Source organism: Ranitomeya variabilis, chromosome 5 (assembly GCF_051348905.1).
Source record: "Ranitomeya variabilis isolate aRanVar5 chromosome 5, aRanVar5.hap1, whole genome shotgun sequence".
Taxonomy (NCBI): domain Eukaryota; kingdom Metazoa; phylum Chordata; class Amphibia; order Anura; family Dendrobatidae; genus Ranitomeya; species Ranitomeya variabilis.
Genome location: NC_135236.1, coordinates 77,951,852 through 77,970,427, shown reverse-complemented (window position 1 = coordinate 77,970,427; position 18,576 = coordinate 77,951,852). Strand labels below are relative to the sequence as shown.

General features: G+C 38.5%; 1 protein-coding gene across 1 annotated transcript in view; it reads left to right on the top strand.

The window, feature by feature from the left end:
- Nucleotides 1–18,150, top strand: part of LOC143774865 (uncharacterized) — a 42,284-nt gene extending 24,134 nt beyond the window's left edge. The window contains exons 6-13 of the mRNA XM_077262635.1: nucleotides 2,210–2,260; nucleotides 2,341–2,466; nucleotides 3,473–3,514; nucleotides 5,756–5,833; nucleotides 8,594–8,647; nucleotides 13,238–13,389; nucleotides 15,270–15,382; nucleotides 17,520–18,150. Coding sequence (XP_077118750.1) covers nucleotides 2,210–2,260; nucleotides 2,341–2,466; nucleotides 3,473–3,514; nucleotides 5,756–5,833; nucleotides 8,594–8,647; nucleotides 13,238–13,389; nucleotides 15,270–15,382; nucleotides 17,520–17,652 — 749 coding nt within the window. The 3' untranslated portion in view covers nucleotides 17,653–18,150. The remainder of the gene's footprint in view (nucleotides 1–2,209; nucleotides 2,261–2,340; nucleotides 2,467–3,472; nucleotides 3,515–5,755; nucleotides 5,834–8,593; nucleotides 8,648–13,237; nucleotides 13,390–15,269; nucleotides 15,383–17,519) is intronic.
- The last annotated feature ends 426 nt before the right edge of the window (nucleotides 18,151–18,576 follow it).

Genomic DNA, 18,576 nt, shown 5'->3' with positions numbered 1-18,576 from the left:
ACCTTGGAGAGCTGTTGCACCAAGTGGACTGACATGAATCATGGCTCCAACACAAGAGATGTCAATTGAAACAAAGGAGAGGATTATCAAACTCTTAAAAGAGGGTAAATCATCACACAATGTTGCAAAAGATGTTGGTTGTTCACAGTCAGCTGTGTCTAAAATCTTGACCAAATACAAACAACATGGGAAGGTTGTTAAAGGCAAACATACTGGTAGACGAAGGAAGACATCAAAGCATCAAGACCGGAAACTTAAAGCAATATGTCTCCAAAACAGGAAATGCACAACAAAACAAATGAGGAACGAATGGGTGGAAACTGGACTCAATGTCTGTGACCAAACTGTAAGGAACTGCCTGCACGAAGTGGGATTTACATACAGAAAAGCTAAACGAAAGCTATCATTAACACCTAAACAGAAAAAAACAAGGTTACAATGGGCTAACGAAAAGCAGTCGTGGACTGTGGATGCCTGGATGAAAGTCATATTCAGTGATGAATCATGAATCTGCATTGGGCAAGGTGATGATGCTGGAACTTTTGTTTGCCGTTCCATTGAGATTTATAAAGATGACTGCCTAAAGAAAATATGCAAATTTCCACAGTCATTGATGATATGGGGCTGCATGTCAGGTAAAGGCACTGGGGAGATGGCTGTCATTACATCTTCAATAAATGCACAAGTTTATGTCGATATTTTGGGCACTTTTCTTATCCCATGAATTGAAAGGATGTTTGGGGATGATGAAATCATTTTTCAAGATGATAATGCATCCTGCCATAGAGCAAAAACTGTGAAAACATTCCTTGAAAAAAGACACATAAGGTCAATGACATGACCGCAAATAGTCCGGATCTCAATCCAATTGAAAATCTTTGGTGGAAGTTGAAGAAAATGGTCCATGACAAGGCTCCAACCTGCAAAGCTGATCTGGCCACAGCAATCAGAGAAAGTTAGAGCCAGATTGATGACGAGTCCTGTGTGACACTCATTAAGTCCATGCCTCAGAGACTGCAAGCTGTTCTAAAAGCCAGAGGTGGTGCAACAAAATACTAGTGATGGTTTGGAGTGTTTTTTGTTTGTTTGTTTCTCATGATTCCATAATTTTTTCCTCAGAATTGAGTGATTCCATAATTTTTGCCCTATGCTTGGTTAAAAAGTAACCATTCCTGACTACCACATTTTTTTGTGCACATTTGTGCTTGTTTTCTTTTAGTGTTTCTTAAAGCCAGAAAGTTGCCATTTGAAATGACTCTAGTTTTGTGCCATGTCTGTGATCTACTTTTTTTCTATAAAATTAAACAACTGAATGAACATCCTCCAAGGTCGGTGATTCCAAATTTTTTGCCAGGGGTTGTAGAAATCTGATCTATTAGCAATCTCTGGAATATATTATTCTTCTTTTTCAATTGATCAACTAAAATTTTCTAGCATTTTCTCCTTCACTTCCTTCTTCACATTCCCATCCGTTTTTTTACCCCTTTTTTAACTTCACCTTATTCTGGTTTTACTTTACATTCACATTCTCCTTTACCTCCTCCTTCTCATTTACCTTCCTCACCATTTCCGTCCTTTCTTTCTTCACCTCATCATTATCTACAGTTCCACCTCCTCTTTCACCGACTCTTCTTTCATCTCTTTTACCACCTTCTTTTACTTCACTTCCTTCTGATTCATCACCTTCTTCTCCTCATTGTTCACTCTTTGCTTTACATTCTCCTTTCACTTTAACCTTCTTCTAATTTACCTTCTTCACCATTTCGTTCTACTTCAACCTGCTTCAACACATCAGCACTCTCTTTTTTCACTCTCTCCTTCTTCACAGCCTGTTCTTTCACCTCCGTTACCTCTTTCTATTATTACATCTCCTTCTTTTTCACCCTCCTACTCTTCTGCATATTTTTCATTTTTCCCCCATTCTTGTCATTCACCAGATTTTCCTTTTATTTCACATTTTACCTTTCTCAGTCTCCCTTATTTACCTTCTTCACCATCACCTTGAATCCCTTCTTCATTATTCAACTGAGGCAGATTCACTGAGGCTGGATCCTCAGCTGTTACCTCCAGGCTGGGTTTTTCAGCTGCTTCCTTCAGGCTCGGCTCTCTGGCCTACCATGGATTGATGGCAGTCTGATCCTTCCAGATAGATAGACGGACTGTATGGACTGTAATATTATTCCTTTGTCATTTCTTGCTATTTTTATAGAGGTCAAAATGGCATCAGTTTTGGGAAATACCACATTTCCAGACTTGGAAGGTAATTCAGACTATGATTTTTTTTCACTCTAATCCAATAAAAGCACTTATACGATCTACCATTAAAGTTTTGTGTTTCAGTTATATCAAATGTTAATAAGCCAAGATCTAGAAGGCCTAAAAGGTGCATGTTGGTGTTCCTGACGATGTTGATTGTCATCATCTTCATCGCCTTTGCAGTCTTCACTGGATTCATATTCTTTCGTTGTGAGTAAAAGCTAAGCAAATGCTCTTCCTGAGCATAATACGTTCTATTATCCCTGTTGATGGATGGCTTTACATTGCAATATTTATCTCTCTGTACAAGTGATAAGGAAATATGGTCTACTAGGGAAGATCTACTCTTCACAGGTGATCTGAATAAAAAAAATGTATATTGCATATGAGTTACAATTAATAATGGATGGGTAAGAGATAAAAGAAATACGTGCATGGAAAATCATTACCATAGTTTTGAAGGTCTGGCTCATCCCCCCCAAAAAGTGCAGTATTTATGTCAAAATTCTGGCTCACAGCCATAAGGCTTTTGCACATGCCCAAACCAAAGAATGCTGCACATCAGTGCAAATTAAGCAACTCGTAACAAAGCAAAATATAAACAATCATTAAGACCTTTATGCCTTAAAACTTGTCAAAATGTCTGGTTTCTATAAGTCCATCTTATCTAGAAAACTGAACATTCAAAGAATATCTGAAAAACTAAGTAGAAACAAACAATAATTTTATGAATCTGGCATATAGCTGACATTTAACTAGTAATATAACATCAGCCAATTATAGATAATAGCTGTTTTTTTTTACTTTTTAATTTTATTATGAAAGAAAGCAAAAAAACTTTTATATTAGTATTGAAGGAGTCAGCCAAAATTTTAATTCTGTATATTGGCTCAAATTCGGCCAGAAATTTCAATTCACATACTGTAAAATTTATCTGATGCAAATCATATGTGTCTTATTATGTTGTATGGTCTCATTAGACCCCAGTACATAATAAATTTAAGGTGAAAATAAATGACTACACACCTTTGCCAGACCTTGTCCGTTCATTTCCCCGCTTGTTCATTTCGATCCTGTCTTCATTCACAGGCCACCGATCATTGTCATAGCGTGGGTCTCATCACGTTTCAGGCACCCATTAACCTTATTAGAGTCACTATGAGTTGAACTTATAAAGGATTTATACTTGTGATGATTTTCTTTTTTTTTTTTATAGACATCGCTATCTCAAGAAAAGTGGCAGATGCAGAACAAATTGGTAATATCATCAATATATTCTAAACTTCTATTCCTCTAAATATAGGCAGCTAGATTCATGAATATGACATTGTTTCTTCATTACTGGTTTCGATTTGTTATCACACCATGAATAGTCTGAACAATATAATGTAGCTAGGCTTCCTTTGACATGTATCTAAATACCCTGACTGAGGGTACGTGCACACCAGAAGAACGGTCCGACTATTGTCTCTTGTATTTAACCCTAACCATGTCAGACATGGGCACAGCCCCATAGAATTTTGTGGGTACTAGTGCTATTTGTGAAAATTACAGATAGCACTGTTCCGATATAATCGGTCATGTGATTGAGCCCTAAAGCGGAGTTACTTGTCATTACCACTCTCCCATAACCAGTGTCAAGGTACTAAACCTTTTCTGGAGGTCTTCTCCAGTCTCTGCAATGACATGTGTTGCTTGAACTCTTAACTCCGCTGACCCAGTTTTTAGAGGTTTTTTCTTGGATGCTGATACTGCTTGGCCGGTGAAAAGTGGTGCACTCCACCCTTAAAAGGGTTGTCCAGGGTTGGGGCAAAAGTCTGCAGTCACTCTATGTGATTGCAGACTTGTGATTCCTCATAGCACAGCGTGCACAGTACACGCTGTCAGGATTGTTTTGTGCCGGCAACGGGAGCAGGTGGGAGCGTAACAGCAAGTATTCAATTTACATACTTTACAGACAAGCGCCGATTAGACATGCACAGCCACGATCAATACAAGTGTATTGAGTGAGGTCGGACATGTCTAGTCTTAATGTGGCCATAAGCATGTAAATCACATACTTGCAGTCACATGACCGCCCTCTCCCGTTGCCGAAGACTTCTGACAGCGTGCACTGTGCATGTCGTGAGAATTCACGGGTCTGCAGTCACTCTGTGTGATTGCAGACTTGTACTCCAAGCCTGGACAACCCTTTTACGGAATTGTAAAGCCATTAGACAGATAAGAAAGAGAAAGTCTAGGGGGCAATATGAAAGCACAGACATATAGAACACAAATGAAGATAATCTTTATTTATTCATGCCCGCTCTCTTAGGCTGCTTGCCCACGATCAGTAATAATAGTGTTTTAGAAGCAGCATATTTTTGCTCCATCCAAAACGCTGCGTTCTACATTACGCATTTGTCTTTTAGAACTATGCTGATTTACCGTGTAGCAGTGGTGGGAACTGATGGATTGCTCCCTGACACTCCAAAGGTTACGTGCATTTGATGTTCATGTATGTTATGAAAGCATGATACCCACTGGGGCTGCAGTTAGCTAAGACAGGGTTAACTATATTGGCCGGCCCAGTTTGGGAAGGGGAACTGAGAGTTAGAATCAGGTTCAGGAACTGACAGGGCAGTTAGTGTGTGGAGAGCAGACTGTGAAGCAGCAGGTCTAGGCCAGAGGCTGCTAGGGACAGCATGCGCCTAATACTCGGGGCAGTGGATTGCCAAAAATACTCTTCTGTGTGATTCCGTCTAATGGCCTGGGGCAACCGCGAGATGGACGTCGGGGGCCTGGGGCAAACTCAGCCTGTGAAGCTACAGGGAAAGATGTACTCAGACTACATAGGGCAATAGGTATTGCATTCCGAATATACTGTATAAGAGTCTATTCAGGGAAAAATTCAGCTACAGAAAATTACATGCTGTGGCTTGGAAACCTGCACCGCAGGTCAGTTTACACAGCGTTAAAAAAAGCACAGTAGGCATTGGATTTCTATAAATCCCATCCACTATGCTTGAAATGTAGAACGCAGCATTTTGGAAGCAGTAAAAATATGTTGCGTCCAAAACGCTACTATTCCTGATAGTGGGCACGCAGCCTTACACCACGGCATCTACTTTGAAAAGCACGCAAGGGATGATGCAACTAGGAAGACTAGTCCTGGGTAGGTCGACGATGGCTTCTTCCTGACCCACTCCCATTGATTCAAAGGTCTCTCCTTGTATATATACACATAGGGAAAAACCCGAAAGCTTAGAGGCAAGGAACAGAAGTTGCCTGGCACTGGCCTCTTGGCTAGTCAACCGTGTCATATCATTACTGCCTGGGTTTTAAAAGCAGGTTATCCTTTAAAATGCCATAGCATTTCAAAGAATCACATTTCTGACTTTGATAACACATCCAGACTGATTCATAAATTAAAACAATCATATTTTAATTAGCATTAATTAGCAATTCAATCTTAATTAACAAATTAAACCTTTAATTGCCGATACTTTAATACATTCAGTCTCAGAATTCAAGAAGAATGATATGGAGAAGCAGAGCAGTCTGATGACTAAGGTGGCCGATCTCAACGATACCATGGGTAGGCGCATCTCTGCGATTTATTCTTTTACTCTATTTTTATTCATATAGCCAAAGTAACTACCTGATCATGAAATGTCATTTTGCATTTTCTTACCCTAAAATTCAGAGTTCTGTGCTGATTAACTTTATTTATTTGTTTAACTTACTTATTTAGTGCTATTAATTCCAAAAAACTTGACAGACATCATCTTTGCTGTCCCCTTTGGGGCTCACAATCTAGATTAGCTATTAGTATGTTGAAGTGTGGGATGAAACTGGAGTTAATGAACACAAAAACCGGGAGAACATGCAAACTCAAGGCAGACTCAATGCATAACTTCTTGATAAAAAAACCCCCAAAAAACATGATAATAATAAAAAAAAAATTTGGTTTGTTTCTCAATGTTTTAAGCCCTATAACTTTTCTAATTTTCTATGTATGGATTTATAATAAAAAAAAGGAGCTGATCACTATAAAAGGTACCGTTATATAAAAAGATTAGCAGAAAATATTGGTCTTAAAAAAACTTAAAGGGATGGTCCAAAGGTAATGTTAATTTATTTCTAAATGTCTATATGTAATGTAATATATTCTCTTTTCTAATATAGTGTACTTTAATTGAAAAGTCCCTTCCATTCCTTCTCTGCCCTATCTGCTTTATTTATTTATTTTTTTAACTTCCAGTTTGATGATGTTTTGTTTGAGAAATCCCCCACTGCATGCTGGGATACTCAAATGGGAAGTCATTGATCATATAAGTCATATTCACTGCCGCAGCTCCCTTCTGAAACAAAGTGTCATCAGTGATGTCTGTTTTGGGGGAGGGCGGGTCACTTTTTTTCCTGCTCGCTGCATTCTCTCCTTACAATGCACACTGACAGTGCACTCACTTAACAGGTTGTTACTTCTCATTAGAGCTGGCGAGTGAAGTGCACTGTCATTGTGCATTGAAAAGTAATATCGCACAGTGAGCAGGGATCCTGTACTGAGCATGTGTTGGAATTGTCAACCGATGAATACTAGAGCAGGGACTAACCCAACCCCTGATTTGATGATGCTTTGTCTGAGGGTGGAGGCAGAGGTTGCAGCCTCTGCCCCCTGATGATGTCCTGTTTGAGTATCCCAGCATGCACTGTGGATTCTCAAATGAGACGTCATCAAACTGGAAGTTAAAAAAATAAAGGATATTTTAATTAAAGTATATTAGAAAAGCGATTTGATTATTATATTAAAAAGATTTCACATTTAGGATTTAAGTCAATGTTAGTTTCGGACCAACCCTTTAAGGATAACCAGTAGAGAATCACTTTAACCGCTTCAGAGTCAAGGTATATTGGGCCTTTAAGGCATAGAGTAGCAGTGTTTAGTATATATTACTTTAAAAGCCATGACTTTTTTTTCTTTGATTGGGAGTATTTATGATTTTTACGCACATCAAAAACATATATATTGATCTAATGCGGATTTGTAACGAAACACAAGGTTCTTAGTTAACATTATGGTCATAATATATGAAGCCCACTGCCACGTGACGGGGAGCCTCTTGGTGGGTCCCTAACTTTAGAGATGAGGTGCTGTGCGGTGACCAGTGCTGGTGCTACACCAACAGAGGGAGTGACCCAGGCGCCACATTTCAAACTGGGCAGAACCCCTTTTTCTGTCCCCTGCTAAAAACACCAAGGATATCAAAAAGAATGTTGGCACAGGCTATGCAATGCAACATTGGTACATGAAAAAACGACAATATGCATGGTAAGTATAAATTTGGCCTATGGTCAAAGGATTATTCCCATTTCTATAACTGGATATTGCTGGATAACACTTGGAAATGCAAGCCATTTTGCAATTTACTTGTTATTAAAATGTATTGAATGTGAATAACCACAATGGCGCTCCTGACTAGCATCTTCACCCAGCTGCAGGTTATCCGATCAATCCACTTGTCGCTACAACTTGATGTGTTATTCAAATTTTTAGATACTAGCACTTTTCTTTTGTTTACAGCTCGTTGCCTTGGAGACCGACCACTGCTAAACAACAGCACAAAGGTAGTGCTTACAAAATCTTTTATGTTGAGCTTGTAAGCACTGTTTTGAAGCTGGCCAGGATCACTACAGTGCATTGTTACCTCTAAACCCCAGCCAGCTTCAGCGCAGTGCTTAGAAACTAGACAGCAGCAGTGGACGGTCTCCTTGGCAACAAGCTCTAAACTAAAGAAAAGTGTCAATATTTCAAAAATGGTAGCAAAATTTCTTAAGAAGGAAAAAAGCAAAAGTGCCTATTTTTGTAAGAACTCTACGACAATATCCACCTAAGAAAACGGGAATAACCTTTAAAGGAAAAGGAAAAGGAGCACCCATAGTAAATTTATGTCAGAGGGCCTAAGCTTAGTGCACACAGAACTAGTAGTAATGAGCGAACGTGCTGGGATAAGGTGTTATCTGAGCATGCTCGTGTGTTAAACAAGTATCTTCGGCGTGCTCGAAAAGTATGTTCAAGTCCCTGCGGCTGCATGTCTCACGGCTGTTAGGCAATCCCTGCTTGTGTTGTGACTGTCAAACAGCCGCGAGACATGCAGCCGCGGGGACTCGAACATACTTTTCGAACACGCCAAAGACACTCGGTCACACGAGCATGCTCGGATAGCGCACGTTCGCCCATCACTAAATACTAGATATGTCAATTGGTCGACTATTTTGACCGCTCCGAATGATATCATCCTATAAATCAGCGCTAACTGGAGCTGAAGCTGTGGACACGTTCTGCTTTGTTTTGCAGTGAAATTGCAAGACTTACTCAAGGCCAACGAAAAGCACATTAACAAGACCCTGGGTAAGCTGCTCACTTAGACGCACATTGTTATGTTACTTATTTCTATTGATTTATGAAGACTCCAATGTTTTTAGTCCTCTATGCATTACTATGTTTTACTAAACTTCTATAAGTAGCAGATATACAGTGTCACCTGTAATCTAGTAGTCACACGTGTAGCTATTTTTGATATGAGGGTAATGGTATGTCACATATTATATGGATATTAGGCACTATTGTCTTTAAAGGGGTTGTCCACCTTTGGGGACTTTTTTCTTACTTAAATTGATTTAATTGGGGCTAAAAATTATTTTTGCAATTTGGTTTCATTAACATTTTTCCACCGTTTTCCTTTTACGTCCTCTGTATTACACCATTTATTGCCGGCTGCAGAATGAGGTAACGGGGTCGGCTACTTTGTCTTTATTTTGTCATATGTGTTCAGGACATGATTTGTTCACCTCCTGCTCTTTCCTCAGAGAGCACAGGTCTCCATTTCAAAAAATGGCTGCTGGTGGAAGAGCATGTGACCAGACCGTTCCATCAGATTCGTCCAATTGAAAACTTCACACGACAAAACTGTTTTTCTATTGGAGGAGACTGATGGATCGGCCTGGTCACACGCTCCTCCACCAGCAGCCATTGTATGGACTGGAGAGCTGTGCTGTCTATGAGGAAAACTGCACTAACAGGAACAGGAGGAGAATCGGGTATACCTATATAAAAGTGAGAGCCAAAAATGATGTCCTCAGCACATCTGATAAAATAAAGATGATGTGGCCTAAACCGTCACCTCATTCTGCAGCCGGCAATAGTCGATGTAATACAGCGGCCATAGGAGGGAAACTGCAAAATTGTTAATGAAACCCAATTGCAAAAACTTTTTTTTTTAGTCCCAATTGTAGGCATTTAAGTAAGTAAAAAAAGTCCACAAAGAAGAATAATCCCTTTAAATTGAAAACTTCACATGTGGTCTCATCTACTTATTATAACTAATTTTAAAAGGATCATCCGGTCACCAAATATTGATGATATATCCTAAGGATAGTTCATCTATGGCCGGGATCACACTTGCGAGAAACTCGCACGAGTCTCACGTCTCCATACCGGGCACTGCCGCCGGCATTCGGGAACGGAGTGTGCGGCTGCATGTATTTCTATGCAGCTGAGTGCTCCGGACCAAGTGCCGGCAGCAGAGCCGGGTATTGAAACGCGAGACTCGGCGGAGCTTCTCGCAAGTGTGACCCCAGCCTAAATCAGATCATTGAGAGTTCCACACCCAGCACCACTACTGATCAGCTGCTAAAAGCTCTGATGGAAGCCAGCTATAAACACTAGGGTGACCAGATCTTATATGGGTTTGAAAAAATGTGGGAATCTTGTCCGTCTGGACCCCACAAAACGATTCCCCTTTCCGGATATTGAGATAGCCAAAATTTGAGCTCGATCAAACGACGTTAACCCGTGCCGCTCGTCGCTCAAAGTTTGAAAAAATCCGATTTTTTGCCCAAAAAGCTGACATATGAAGCCATAACTCCAGAATGGTAAATAATAAAAACACGCTTAATATCTCAAAAGAAAGCTAATGTTGTTCTTCAAAATTTATATTTTATACATAATTGTTATTTTAAGTCAAACTGAGTTAAAACATCTTTTAGCCCCAAGAACGTGACCTGGTACCACTAGGAGCATACTTCGTATATTTTGTTATTAAGTGATACATTTTTTTTTTTTTGGTATATTTTTGAGTTTAAAGTAGAAATATAATAAAAAAACAAGTAATACTGATAAGTCTAGTGACTTTTTTTATTTTAAAATATAAAAATGAGGTATTTAATACATATTTAAATAATATAATATATAATATAATATAATATATATAATATATATATATAATATAATATATATATTATATATAATATATATATATATATATATAATATATATATATATATAATATAATATATATATATAATATATAATATATATAATATATATATATATAATAATATAATATAATATATGCACATGCATTTCTATCGGATAGCTTACATTGATCTAACACAATGGATAATTTCATGTTTAAAATCTCTTTAACGCCCCTTGCAAATGAAAGTTTCATCCTCTTGCTCTCAGATGGTCCTGGATCTTCTGCAGCTTCTTCAGGGATGTTGTCCATTTCCTCCAAGCTCTCAAGTTCCTGGTAGATGTTGTCCTCTTCAGTATCTTCTTCTTCTTTTCCTTCTTCGAGCTTGTCTTCATCATCCGTCTCTAAGAAGTAACAAAAGAAAGAGAAAAAAAAGACTATAAAAACTTGTCGTTTTAGCAGAATAGTAATAATACATAGGTACTAAAGTACCTACTTCTAATTATCAATAGGTATTATTTTAAGAATATAAACTCAATCATAAAGATGCCAAATGATACTTTCATGTGCATTGTACAATTTTCTTTCAATTATATTGAAACTATTTACTTATTTGTTTATCTACTTTTTAGAATAATAATAATAAAATAAACTCACCAATATCAAAAGTTTCTTCTTGGATTTGTCGGTTCATTTTTGCAAGTTCCTTTTGCGCCTTGATTTCTTCAGCTTGACACAACTTGATGTCCACTCCAGCCATGGAACCTGGGCGGCCCTTCTGCCTCTGTTTCACGAGAAACGCCTTATCTTCTTCCGATTTCAACAGAGCCAAGGCATCTTGTTGAGCAATATCAAAGAGATCATCCAACCTTTCAACAAACTGTTTAAATTTGTTCTTGGCCGTTTCCGATGTTTTCTTCCGGTCTTTTTGAAGACTTCTCCACGCGGCGTGAACTTTTTCCAGCTTAGTAATTGCATCTTGCTCATGCTAAGTTATCCGACAGAAATGCATGTGTATATATTATAATATATATATATATATATATATATATATATATATATATATATATATATATATATATATATATATATATATATATATATATATATATATATGTATATTATATATATTATATATATTATATTATTTATATTATATATATTATATATTATATATAATATTATATATATTATATATTATATATATATATATAATATTATATATATTATATTATATATATTATATATATTATATTATATATAATATATATATATCATATATATTATATTATATATATATATATATTATATATTATATTATTTAAATATGTATTAAATACCTCATTTTTATATTTTAAAATAAAAAAAGTCATTAGACTTATCAGTATTACTTGTTTTTTTATTATATTTCTACTTTAAACTCAAAAATATACCAAAAAAAAAAAAAATGTATCACTTAATAACAAAATATACGAAGTATGCTCCTAGTGGTACCAGGTCACGTTCTTGGGGCTAAAAGATGTTTTAACTCAGTTTGACTTAAAATAACAATTATGTATAAAATATAAATTTTGAAGAACAACATTAGCTTTCTTTTGAGATATTAAGCGGTGTTTTTATTATATACCATTCTGGAGTTATGGCTTCATATGTCAGCTTTTTGGGCAAAAATTCGGATTTTTTCAAACTTTGAGCGACGAGCGGCACGGGTTAACGTCGTTTGATCGAGCTCAAATTTTGGCTATCTCAATATCCGGAAAGGGGAATCGTTTTGTGGGGTCCAGACGGACAAAATTCCAACATCGATTTTTTGTGGTCACCCTAATAAACACATTGAACAGAACTGCACTACACAGCTGCATTCATTGTGTAGTGGCAGCCGCCGGGTGCTGCAGAACAGCTCCGATTGCCAAGCTGGAGAATAGGAGGTGATCAGCAGTAACCAGCAGCAGTCACTATTATATGGAGCCGAGTAGTCAGATAAGAAAATCACTAACCTTGTGAAGTTGTGCTGTAAATTGGCACAAATCTACTATGGGCTTGCAATTATCAACATTGTCAAGATTCTGCTGCCGCCAGGTGGAGTATCCCACCACAAGAGTTCTGATATCCAAATGGTGGTAAAGAGATCCAATTAAAAAAGTGCCACAAATATTCTCGTTTATTTCTCTGAGTGCTGCTCATTTTTGTGAAATATAAATCTCTAAACTTTATGCAAAAAGGCTCCTTTAATGGCAACACGTTTCCATCTTCACTGGTATCTTCATCAGGTATGAAGACTGTGAACAGTACATATCTCTGCATGCTGGAACTTCATGAATATAATTTAGAAAGGATATGGGTCTGGTGATCACCTTACTCACTAGAATTGAGCAAAAGGTTTGCAAGACCCTCAGTCCAGTAGTCAGGTCAATAGTCTGTGGCCGCAGGAGCAGGGCAAGGCGGACATTCTTTTTCCACTGACCTCCTCAGGCCTTTTCTGATTAGTATGCTCAGATATCACTATGCAAAATGATGACATTCCAGCATTCACTCATCAGAAGAGGCGTCAGGAATGTCACAGGGAGAAGGAGGTTCACAGTGGCCAGGGACTATTAACTTGGCCACTGGTCCAGGCGGTCCTGCAAATATTTTTGCTCAACTCTATCAGCCACACCTTTTTAACTGGAGGTCCTATAAGTGAGGGTGTTGTTATTAAGTAGAAAAGTGATTATTTTTTATAATTTTTATAATCTCTCCCATAGAGAAAATCTGCACGTTGTGCCCTGTTGGCTGGTATACGATTGGTTCTGCTTGTTATTATGTCTCTGGGCAAGACATATCCTGGGATTTGGCTCGTGAAGAATGCTATAAAATGTCCTCTATCCTTGTAATGATAAAGGACAAGACTGAATCGGTAAGAGCTAGATACGAGAGCTGGCACCTTTCTATCTATCTATTATCTATTTATCTATCTATCTTTCTAAAAAAATGAAAAAGGAAGTAATCACAGGTAGGGTGCAGAGCCCCAAAGTAACCACCAAACCTCAAGTAGAAATTCAGACATTAGAGGCAATACACTATTCAGAGTGAAAAAAAGACTTCTGCTTAATGACCCAACGTGGCAACATTTCGGTTCATTAATGAGAACAAGGCTGCGGTTATCCCGGTTGCTTGTGCACCCTTTTCTACCACACTTTTTCCTTTCCATTAATATGCTTGGAAACAGCACTGCCTTCTGGACATCTGTCAAGTCAGCAGTCTTCCCCATGATTGTGGAGCCTACTGAAACAGACTAAAGGACCTTTTTAAATGCTTAGGAAGCCTTTGCAGGTGTTTTTTGTTAATAATAATTTACTGAGATAATGACTTTTGGGTTTTCATTGGTTGTAAGCCATAATCATCAACATTAACAGAAATAAACACTTGAAATAGATCACTCTGTTTGTAATGACTCTATACACCATATATACTCGAGTATAAGCAGTGAATTTTGGCCCATTTTTTTAAGGCTGAAATTGCCCCTCTCAGCTTATACTCGAGTCATTCCCAGGGGTCGGCAGAGGAGGGGGAGCGGCAGCTGTCTAATCATACTCACCTGCTCCTGGCTCGGTCCCTGCACGTTCCTGGTTCTCCGGGCGCCGGCAGCTTCTTCCTGTGTTGCGCGGTCACATGGTACCGCTCATTGCAGTAATGAATATGGACCCAACTCCACTCCCATAGGGGTGGAGCTGCATATTCATTACTGTAATGAGTGGTACCATGTGACCGCTCAACACAGGAAGAAGCTGCCGGCACCTGGAGAACCAGGGACATGCAGGGACCACGCCAGGAGCAGGTGAGTATAACGGGGGCATTGCGCGATATTCACCTGTCCGCATTCCACCGTCGGCGCCCGGCGGTGGAACGGTGAAAGTGAGTATAGCAAGTGCCGGGGGCCTGAGCGACAAGAGGTGAGTATGTGACTTTTTTTAATTGCAGCAACAGCATATGGGGCAAATGTCTCTATGGAGCATCTTATGGGGCCATGTGCAGCGTTATATCAGCATTATATGGGGCAAATGTCTGTATGGAGCATCTTATGGGGCCATAATCAGCATTTGTGCGCATTATATGGGGCAAATGTCTGTATGGAGCATCTTATGGGGCCATAATCAGTATTTGTGCAGCATTGTATGGGGCAAATGTCTGTATGGAGCATCTTATGGGTCCATAATCAGCATTTGTGCAGCATTATACAGGGCAAATGTCTGTATGGAGCATCTTATGGGGCCATAATCAGCATTTGTGTGGCATTATATGGGGCATATTTCAATACGGAGCATCTTATGGCGCCCATCATGAACTGTATGGAGCATTATATGGGGCTCCTGATTCAATATGGATATTCAAAAACATTTAACTTACTGATGTCTCAATTAATTTTACTTTTATTGGTATCTATTTTTATTTTTGACATTTACCGGTAGCTGCTGCATTTTCCACCCTAGGCTTATACTTGAGTCATTAAGTTTTCCCAGTTTTTTGTGGCAAAATTAGGGGTCTCGGCTTATACTCGGGTCGGCTTATACTCGAATATATACGGTAATATATGAGTTTCACTTTTTGTATTGAAGAACTGAAATAAATCAACTTTTTGCTGATATTGAAATTTAGTGAGAAGCACCTGTATATAGTCAGAAAACATCTAAACTAACCTTGAAAATATTGGATGATTTAATTTAATCAAGTTTTTATGGGAAACATATCGTTGAACATCGCATTATTTAAACACCAGTTGAACACACATATTTCTAGGAGTCTTTGAAAAAATTATTTACGCCGGGTAAGAACTACTGGATTGGACTGAGGCGAGACGCTAGAGAAGTTCACGTATGGAAGTGGCTGGATGGGACACAAGTCACGTTTACGTAAGTAGTGGGGTGTGATGTACTAGTACTAATATCCCACAAGTAAGACATAGCCAGAAGGTTTAAGGTACAAACATATGTTCTTAATTTACTCATAAACAGTATGAACCTTGGTGGTTCCCGCTCAACTGAAAAGGTTCATATCTTCATCCCCCCCCAAAGTTTGGAGTAGTCAATGGCACTGTTAGAGGATGGGGTTCAGGAATCTATCTGATCAACAGACGTGGTGATATTCATTTCTTTCCCAGTCTACAGGTTCTATGGTATGGGTCCCACTGTCATAGGCAAGGTCTCCGTGTCACTCTTTTTGCGTTTTATCTACTATGATATTTTATGAGCGTGGTTCCTAGACCACCCACTCAAAGTGGATAAACCTTTCAAGTGATTGGTTGAAAATTGCTGACTGTGGCATCTGTCCCCATGCCAAAGGCCACTGTTACAGAACTCACTAATTACATGATCTCCTCCCTAGGAACATACTCTTACCAGTAGACAATGAGTTAGAAATTATTTACATTTTTTAACATTATGTAAAAATGTCTATGTATGAGCCAAAGGAGCACATAAGAGGATTAAAACAATGCCCCTTTTTTTAGCACTGATTGACACCATCACACCTTTCCAGCTAATATTATTTGGCAGTTGTTTGCCTATCTTCTCTTGAGCCATTATCTTTAGCTTGACTCTCGGCATCATTGCTTGGGGAAAATGTACAGGTTTTAACCGCTCATTAAATAAAGTGAAGTGGTCAACCTGAGCCAACTCTATGTATCCTGTTGTACCAATAGGTGACTTCCTCCATGTTAATCATGTCAGAGATGAGCGGAAAGATACAAAATACCCTGGTCAGGCGTCAAGGTTGGTCCTCAGTGGTAGCTGGACCAGAAAAGTGTTCACTTTTGCACTGGCAATCCTCTGCTCGGCATCCTGGATACCTCTGCGGCTTTTTTGGCACTCGCTACATCATACCAAAGAGGACCAAACTGGACCACAATAACTTGAATCTTTTCTCATCTCTAATGCATGTCCTTTGGATTAATACATGTGGGAACATTTTTAGGATGTGGATAAAACTATAAATGCACAACAACGTGACAAATGAGAAGTAGAAAGCTAAATAAAGCAGCTGGCGATACATCCTCTCTTCTTTTCATTTTAAACATTATGTTTGAGAAAAGTGTAAGGTTATAATATCACATATAAAGGACCTTGCTATGCTAGAATAGCCAAATTACCATCTATAGGGGTTAACAACCATCCAAAAATGATATTGTGCCACTGATAACACTGCAGCTGGGAAAATTTTTTTGGGTGTTGTCGCATTAACAGCATTTATCACATATTCACAAGATAGATGATGGATGTATGATTGATGGAGATATGATTGGTGAGACCCCCCACTGATTAATAGAACAGATTGTCCAAAGACTCCTGAGTGAATGAGGCATTATTGGCCATGGCTTCATTAACTGCCTGTAACTCCTATAGACCGTTAAATGGGTTATCCGGGAGTATTTAATTTTTTTACTACGAACCTATCAGGCAGGTAGTTAACGTCACAGAGCAGTAGTTTCTCCTCCACTTTGCTCTGTTTATGAGGCGTGACTGCCAACGTCATGCTGATTGACAGCTGACTCTCGGCAGTTAGGCAGCGAGGACCCAGCTGTCAATCAGCATGATGCCAGCAGTCACGCCCCATTGATAGAGCAGCCCCAAAAGAGGAAGGCTTGTTCTGTTAACGTGGAGCATCCGAATCGCTATCAGGAGCGGTCAGAGACCGATCTGAGCATGCGCCAGGTAGAACAGTCAGGTAGATAGCAACTGCCTGCCTGTTAATTTTTAGGCCCTTAGTAATAAAAAAAAGTCCTGGATAGTCCCTTTAATGGACAGATAGTGGACTAGTGGTTGCACATGCTCACTAATGCATGAGAAACTTTTGAACCATGCTTGTGACCAGTGGGTGAGACCCCCAGTGACCATACTTAATGGGACACCCTTTTTAAGCAACTTAGCAGTTTACCAGATGAGAAGTATCATGGATTGAGTTTTTGGAATTTTATCACTGATTGGCTTATATATATTACAACTCCTAAATTATGTGAAAATTCAATGCTTGTTCTCTTTGATTAATTTACAGCAACTGGGATGTGAATGAGCCCAACTATTATTCAAGCCGTGAGCACTGTGGAGAAACCAAATCAGGACCATGGAACGATCGAAACTGTATAGATAACTTGTTCTATATTTGCAAAAAGATAAAAAAATGCTGAGATCCATTTTACGCACAGGAGAGGCATTGGGTGAAGCCTAAAACCTGTACTAGGCCCCCTTCCAAATATATGCCATTTATACCGCTTGTGTCTCCTTATGTGTCAGAAGAGCCTGAGTTTTATTGCTATCGTTATACCACATATAGCTGAATACAAATCTATACAAACCAAATAATCAGCTAATAAACCTGAAAGATATAGTAACAACTGGAATATGCCATGGCGCACCTAGTGTAAATTGCTACACCCCTTTCTGCATAGAAAACTTTAGCAAATCACACAGCACAATCTGAACTCTGTCCCTGTTTTTTTCAATAAAATTCTACATTTTCCAACGTTTTGAAAAAGTAGCTGAAGTAAAGGGGTTTTCTTCTCTTTGTGTGTCATAATACGCTTCCGCTTCATCTAAAAGCCATAGGTTTTTTATTTTTCGGCAATATAGCCATGCGAGGGCTTGTGTTTTGGAATATGAGTTGTACGTTTGTATGACGTCATTAATATTACCGCATATTGTACTGGAAATATATTCCAAGTGCAGTGAAATTGCAGTTTCGCAATTGTTATTTTAGGTTTTTTTATTTACCATTTTCACTATGTGCAAAATTGACAGTGCAATATGATTCCCCATGTATTTATTAGTATGCAGATACCAAACATGTATAGTATTTTTTTTTTTATTTAAGTGGTGGAAAAATTTTCAGAAATATGTAAGAAGAACAAAATTTGTTTTTTGTCGTTATTTTCCAAGACCATTAGTGTTTTTATTTTTTGGGATCTGGGGCTGGTTGAGAGCTTACTTTTTTTGCGACTTTGGGCTTACGTTTTTACTGATACTATTTTGGGGTAGATAAGATGTTTTGATTGCCTTTTATTGCCTTTTATTGCACTGTTGCGGAGCCCCCAAAAATGTAATTCTGGCGTCTT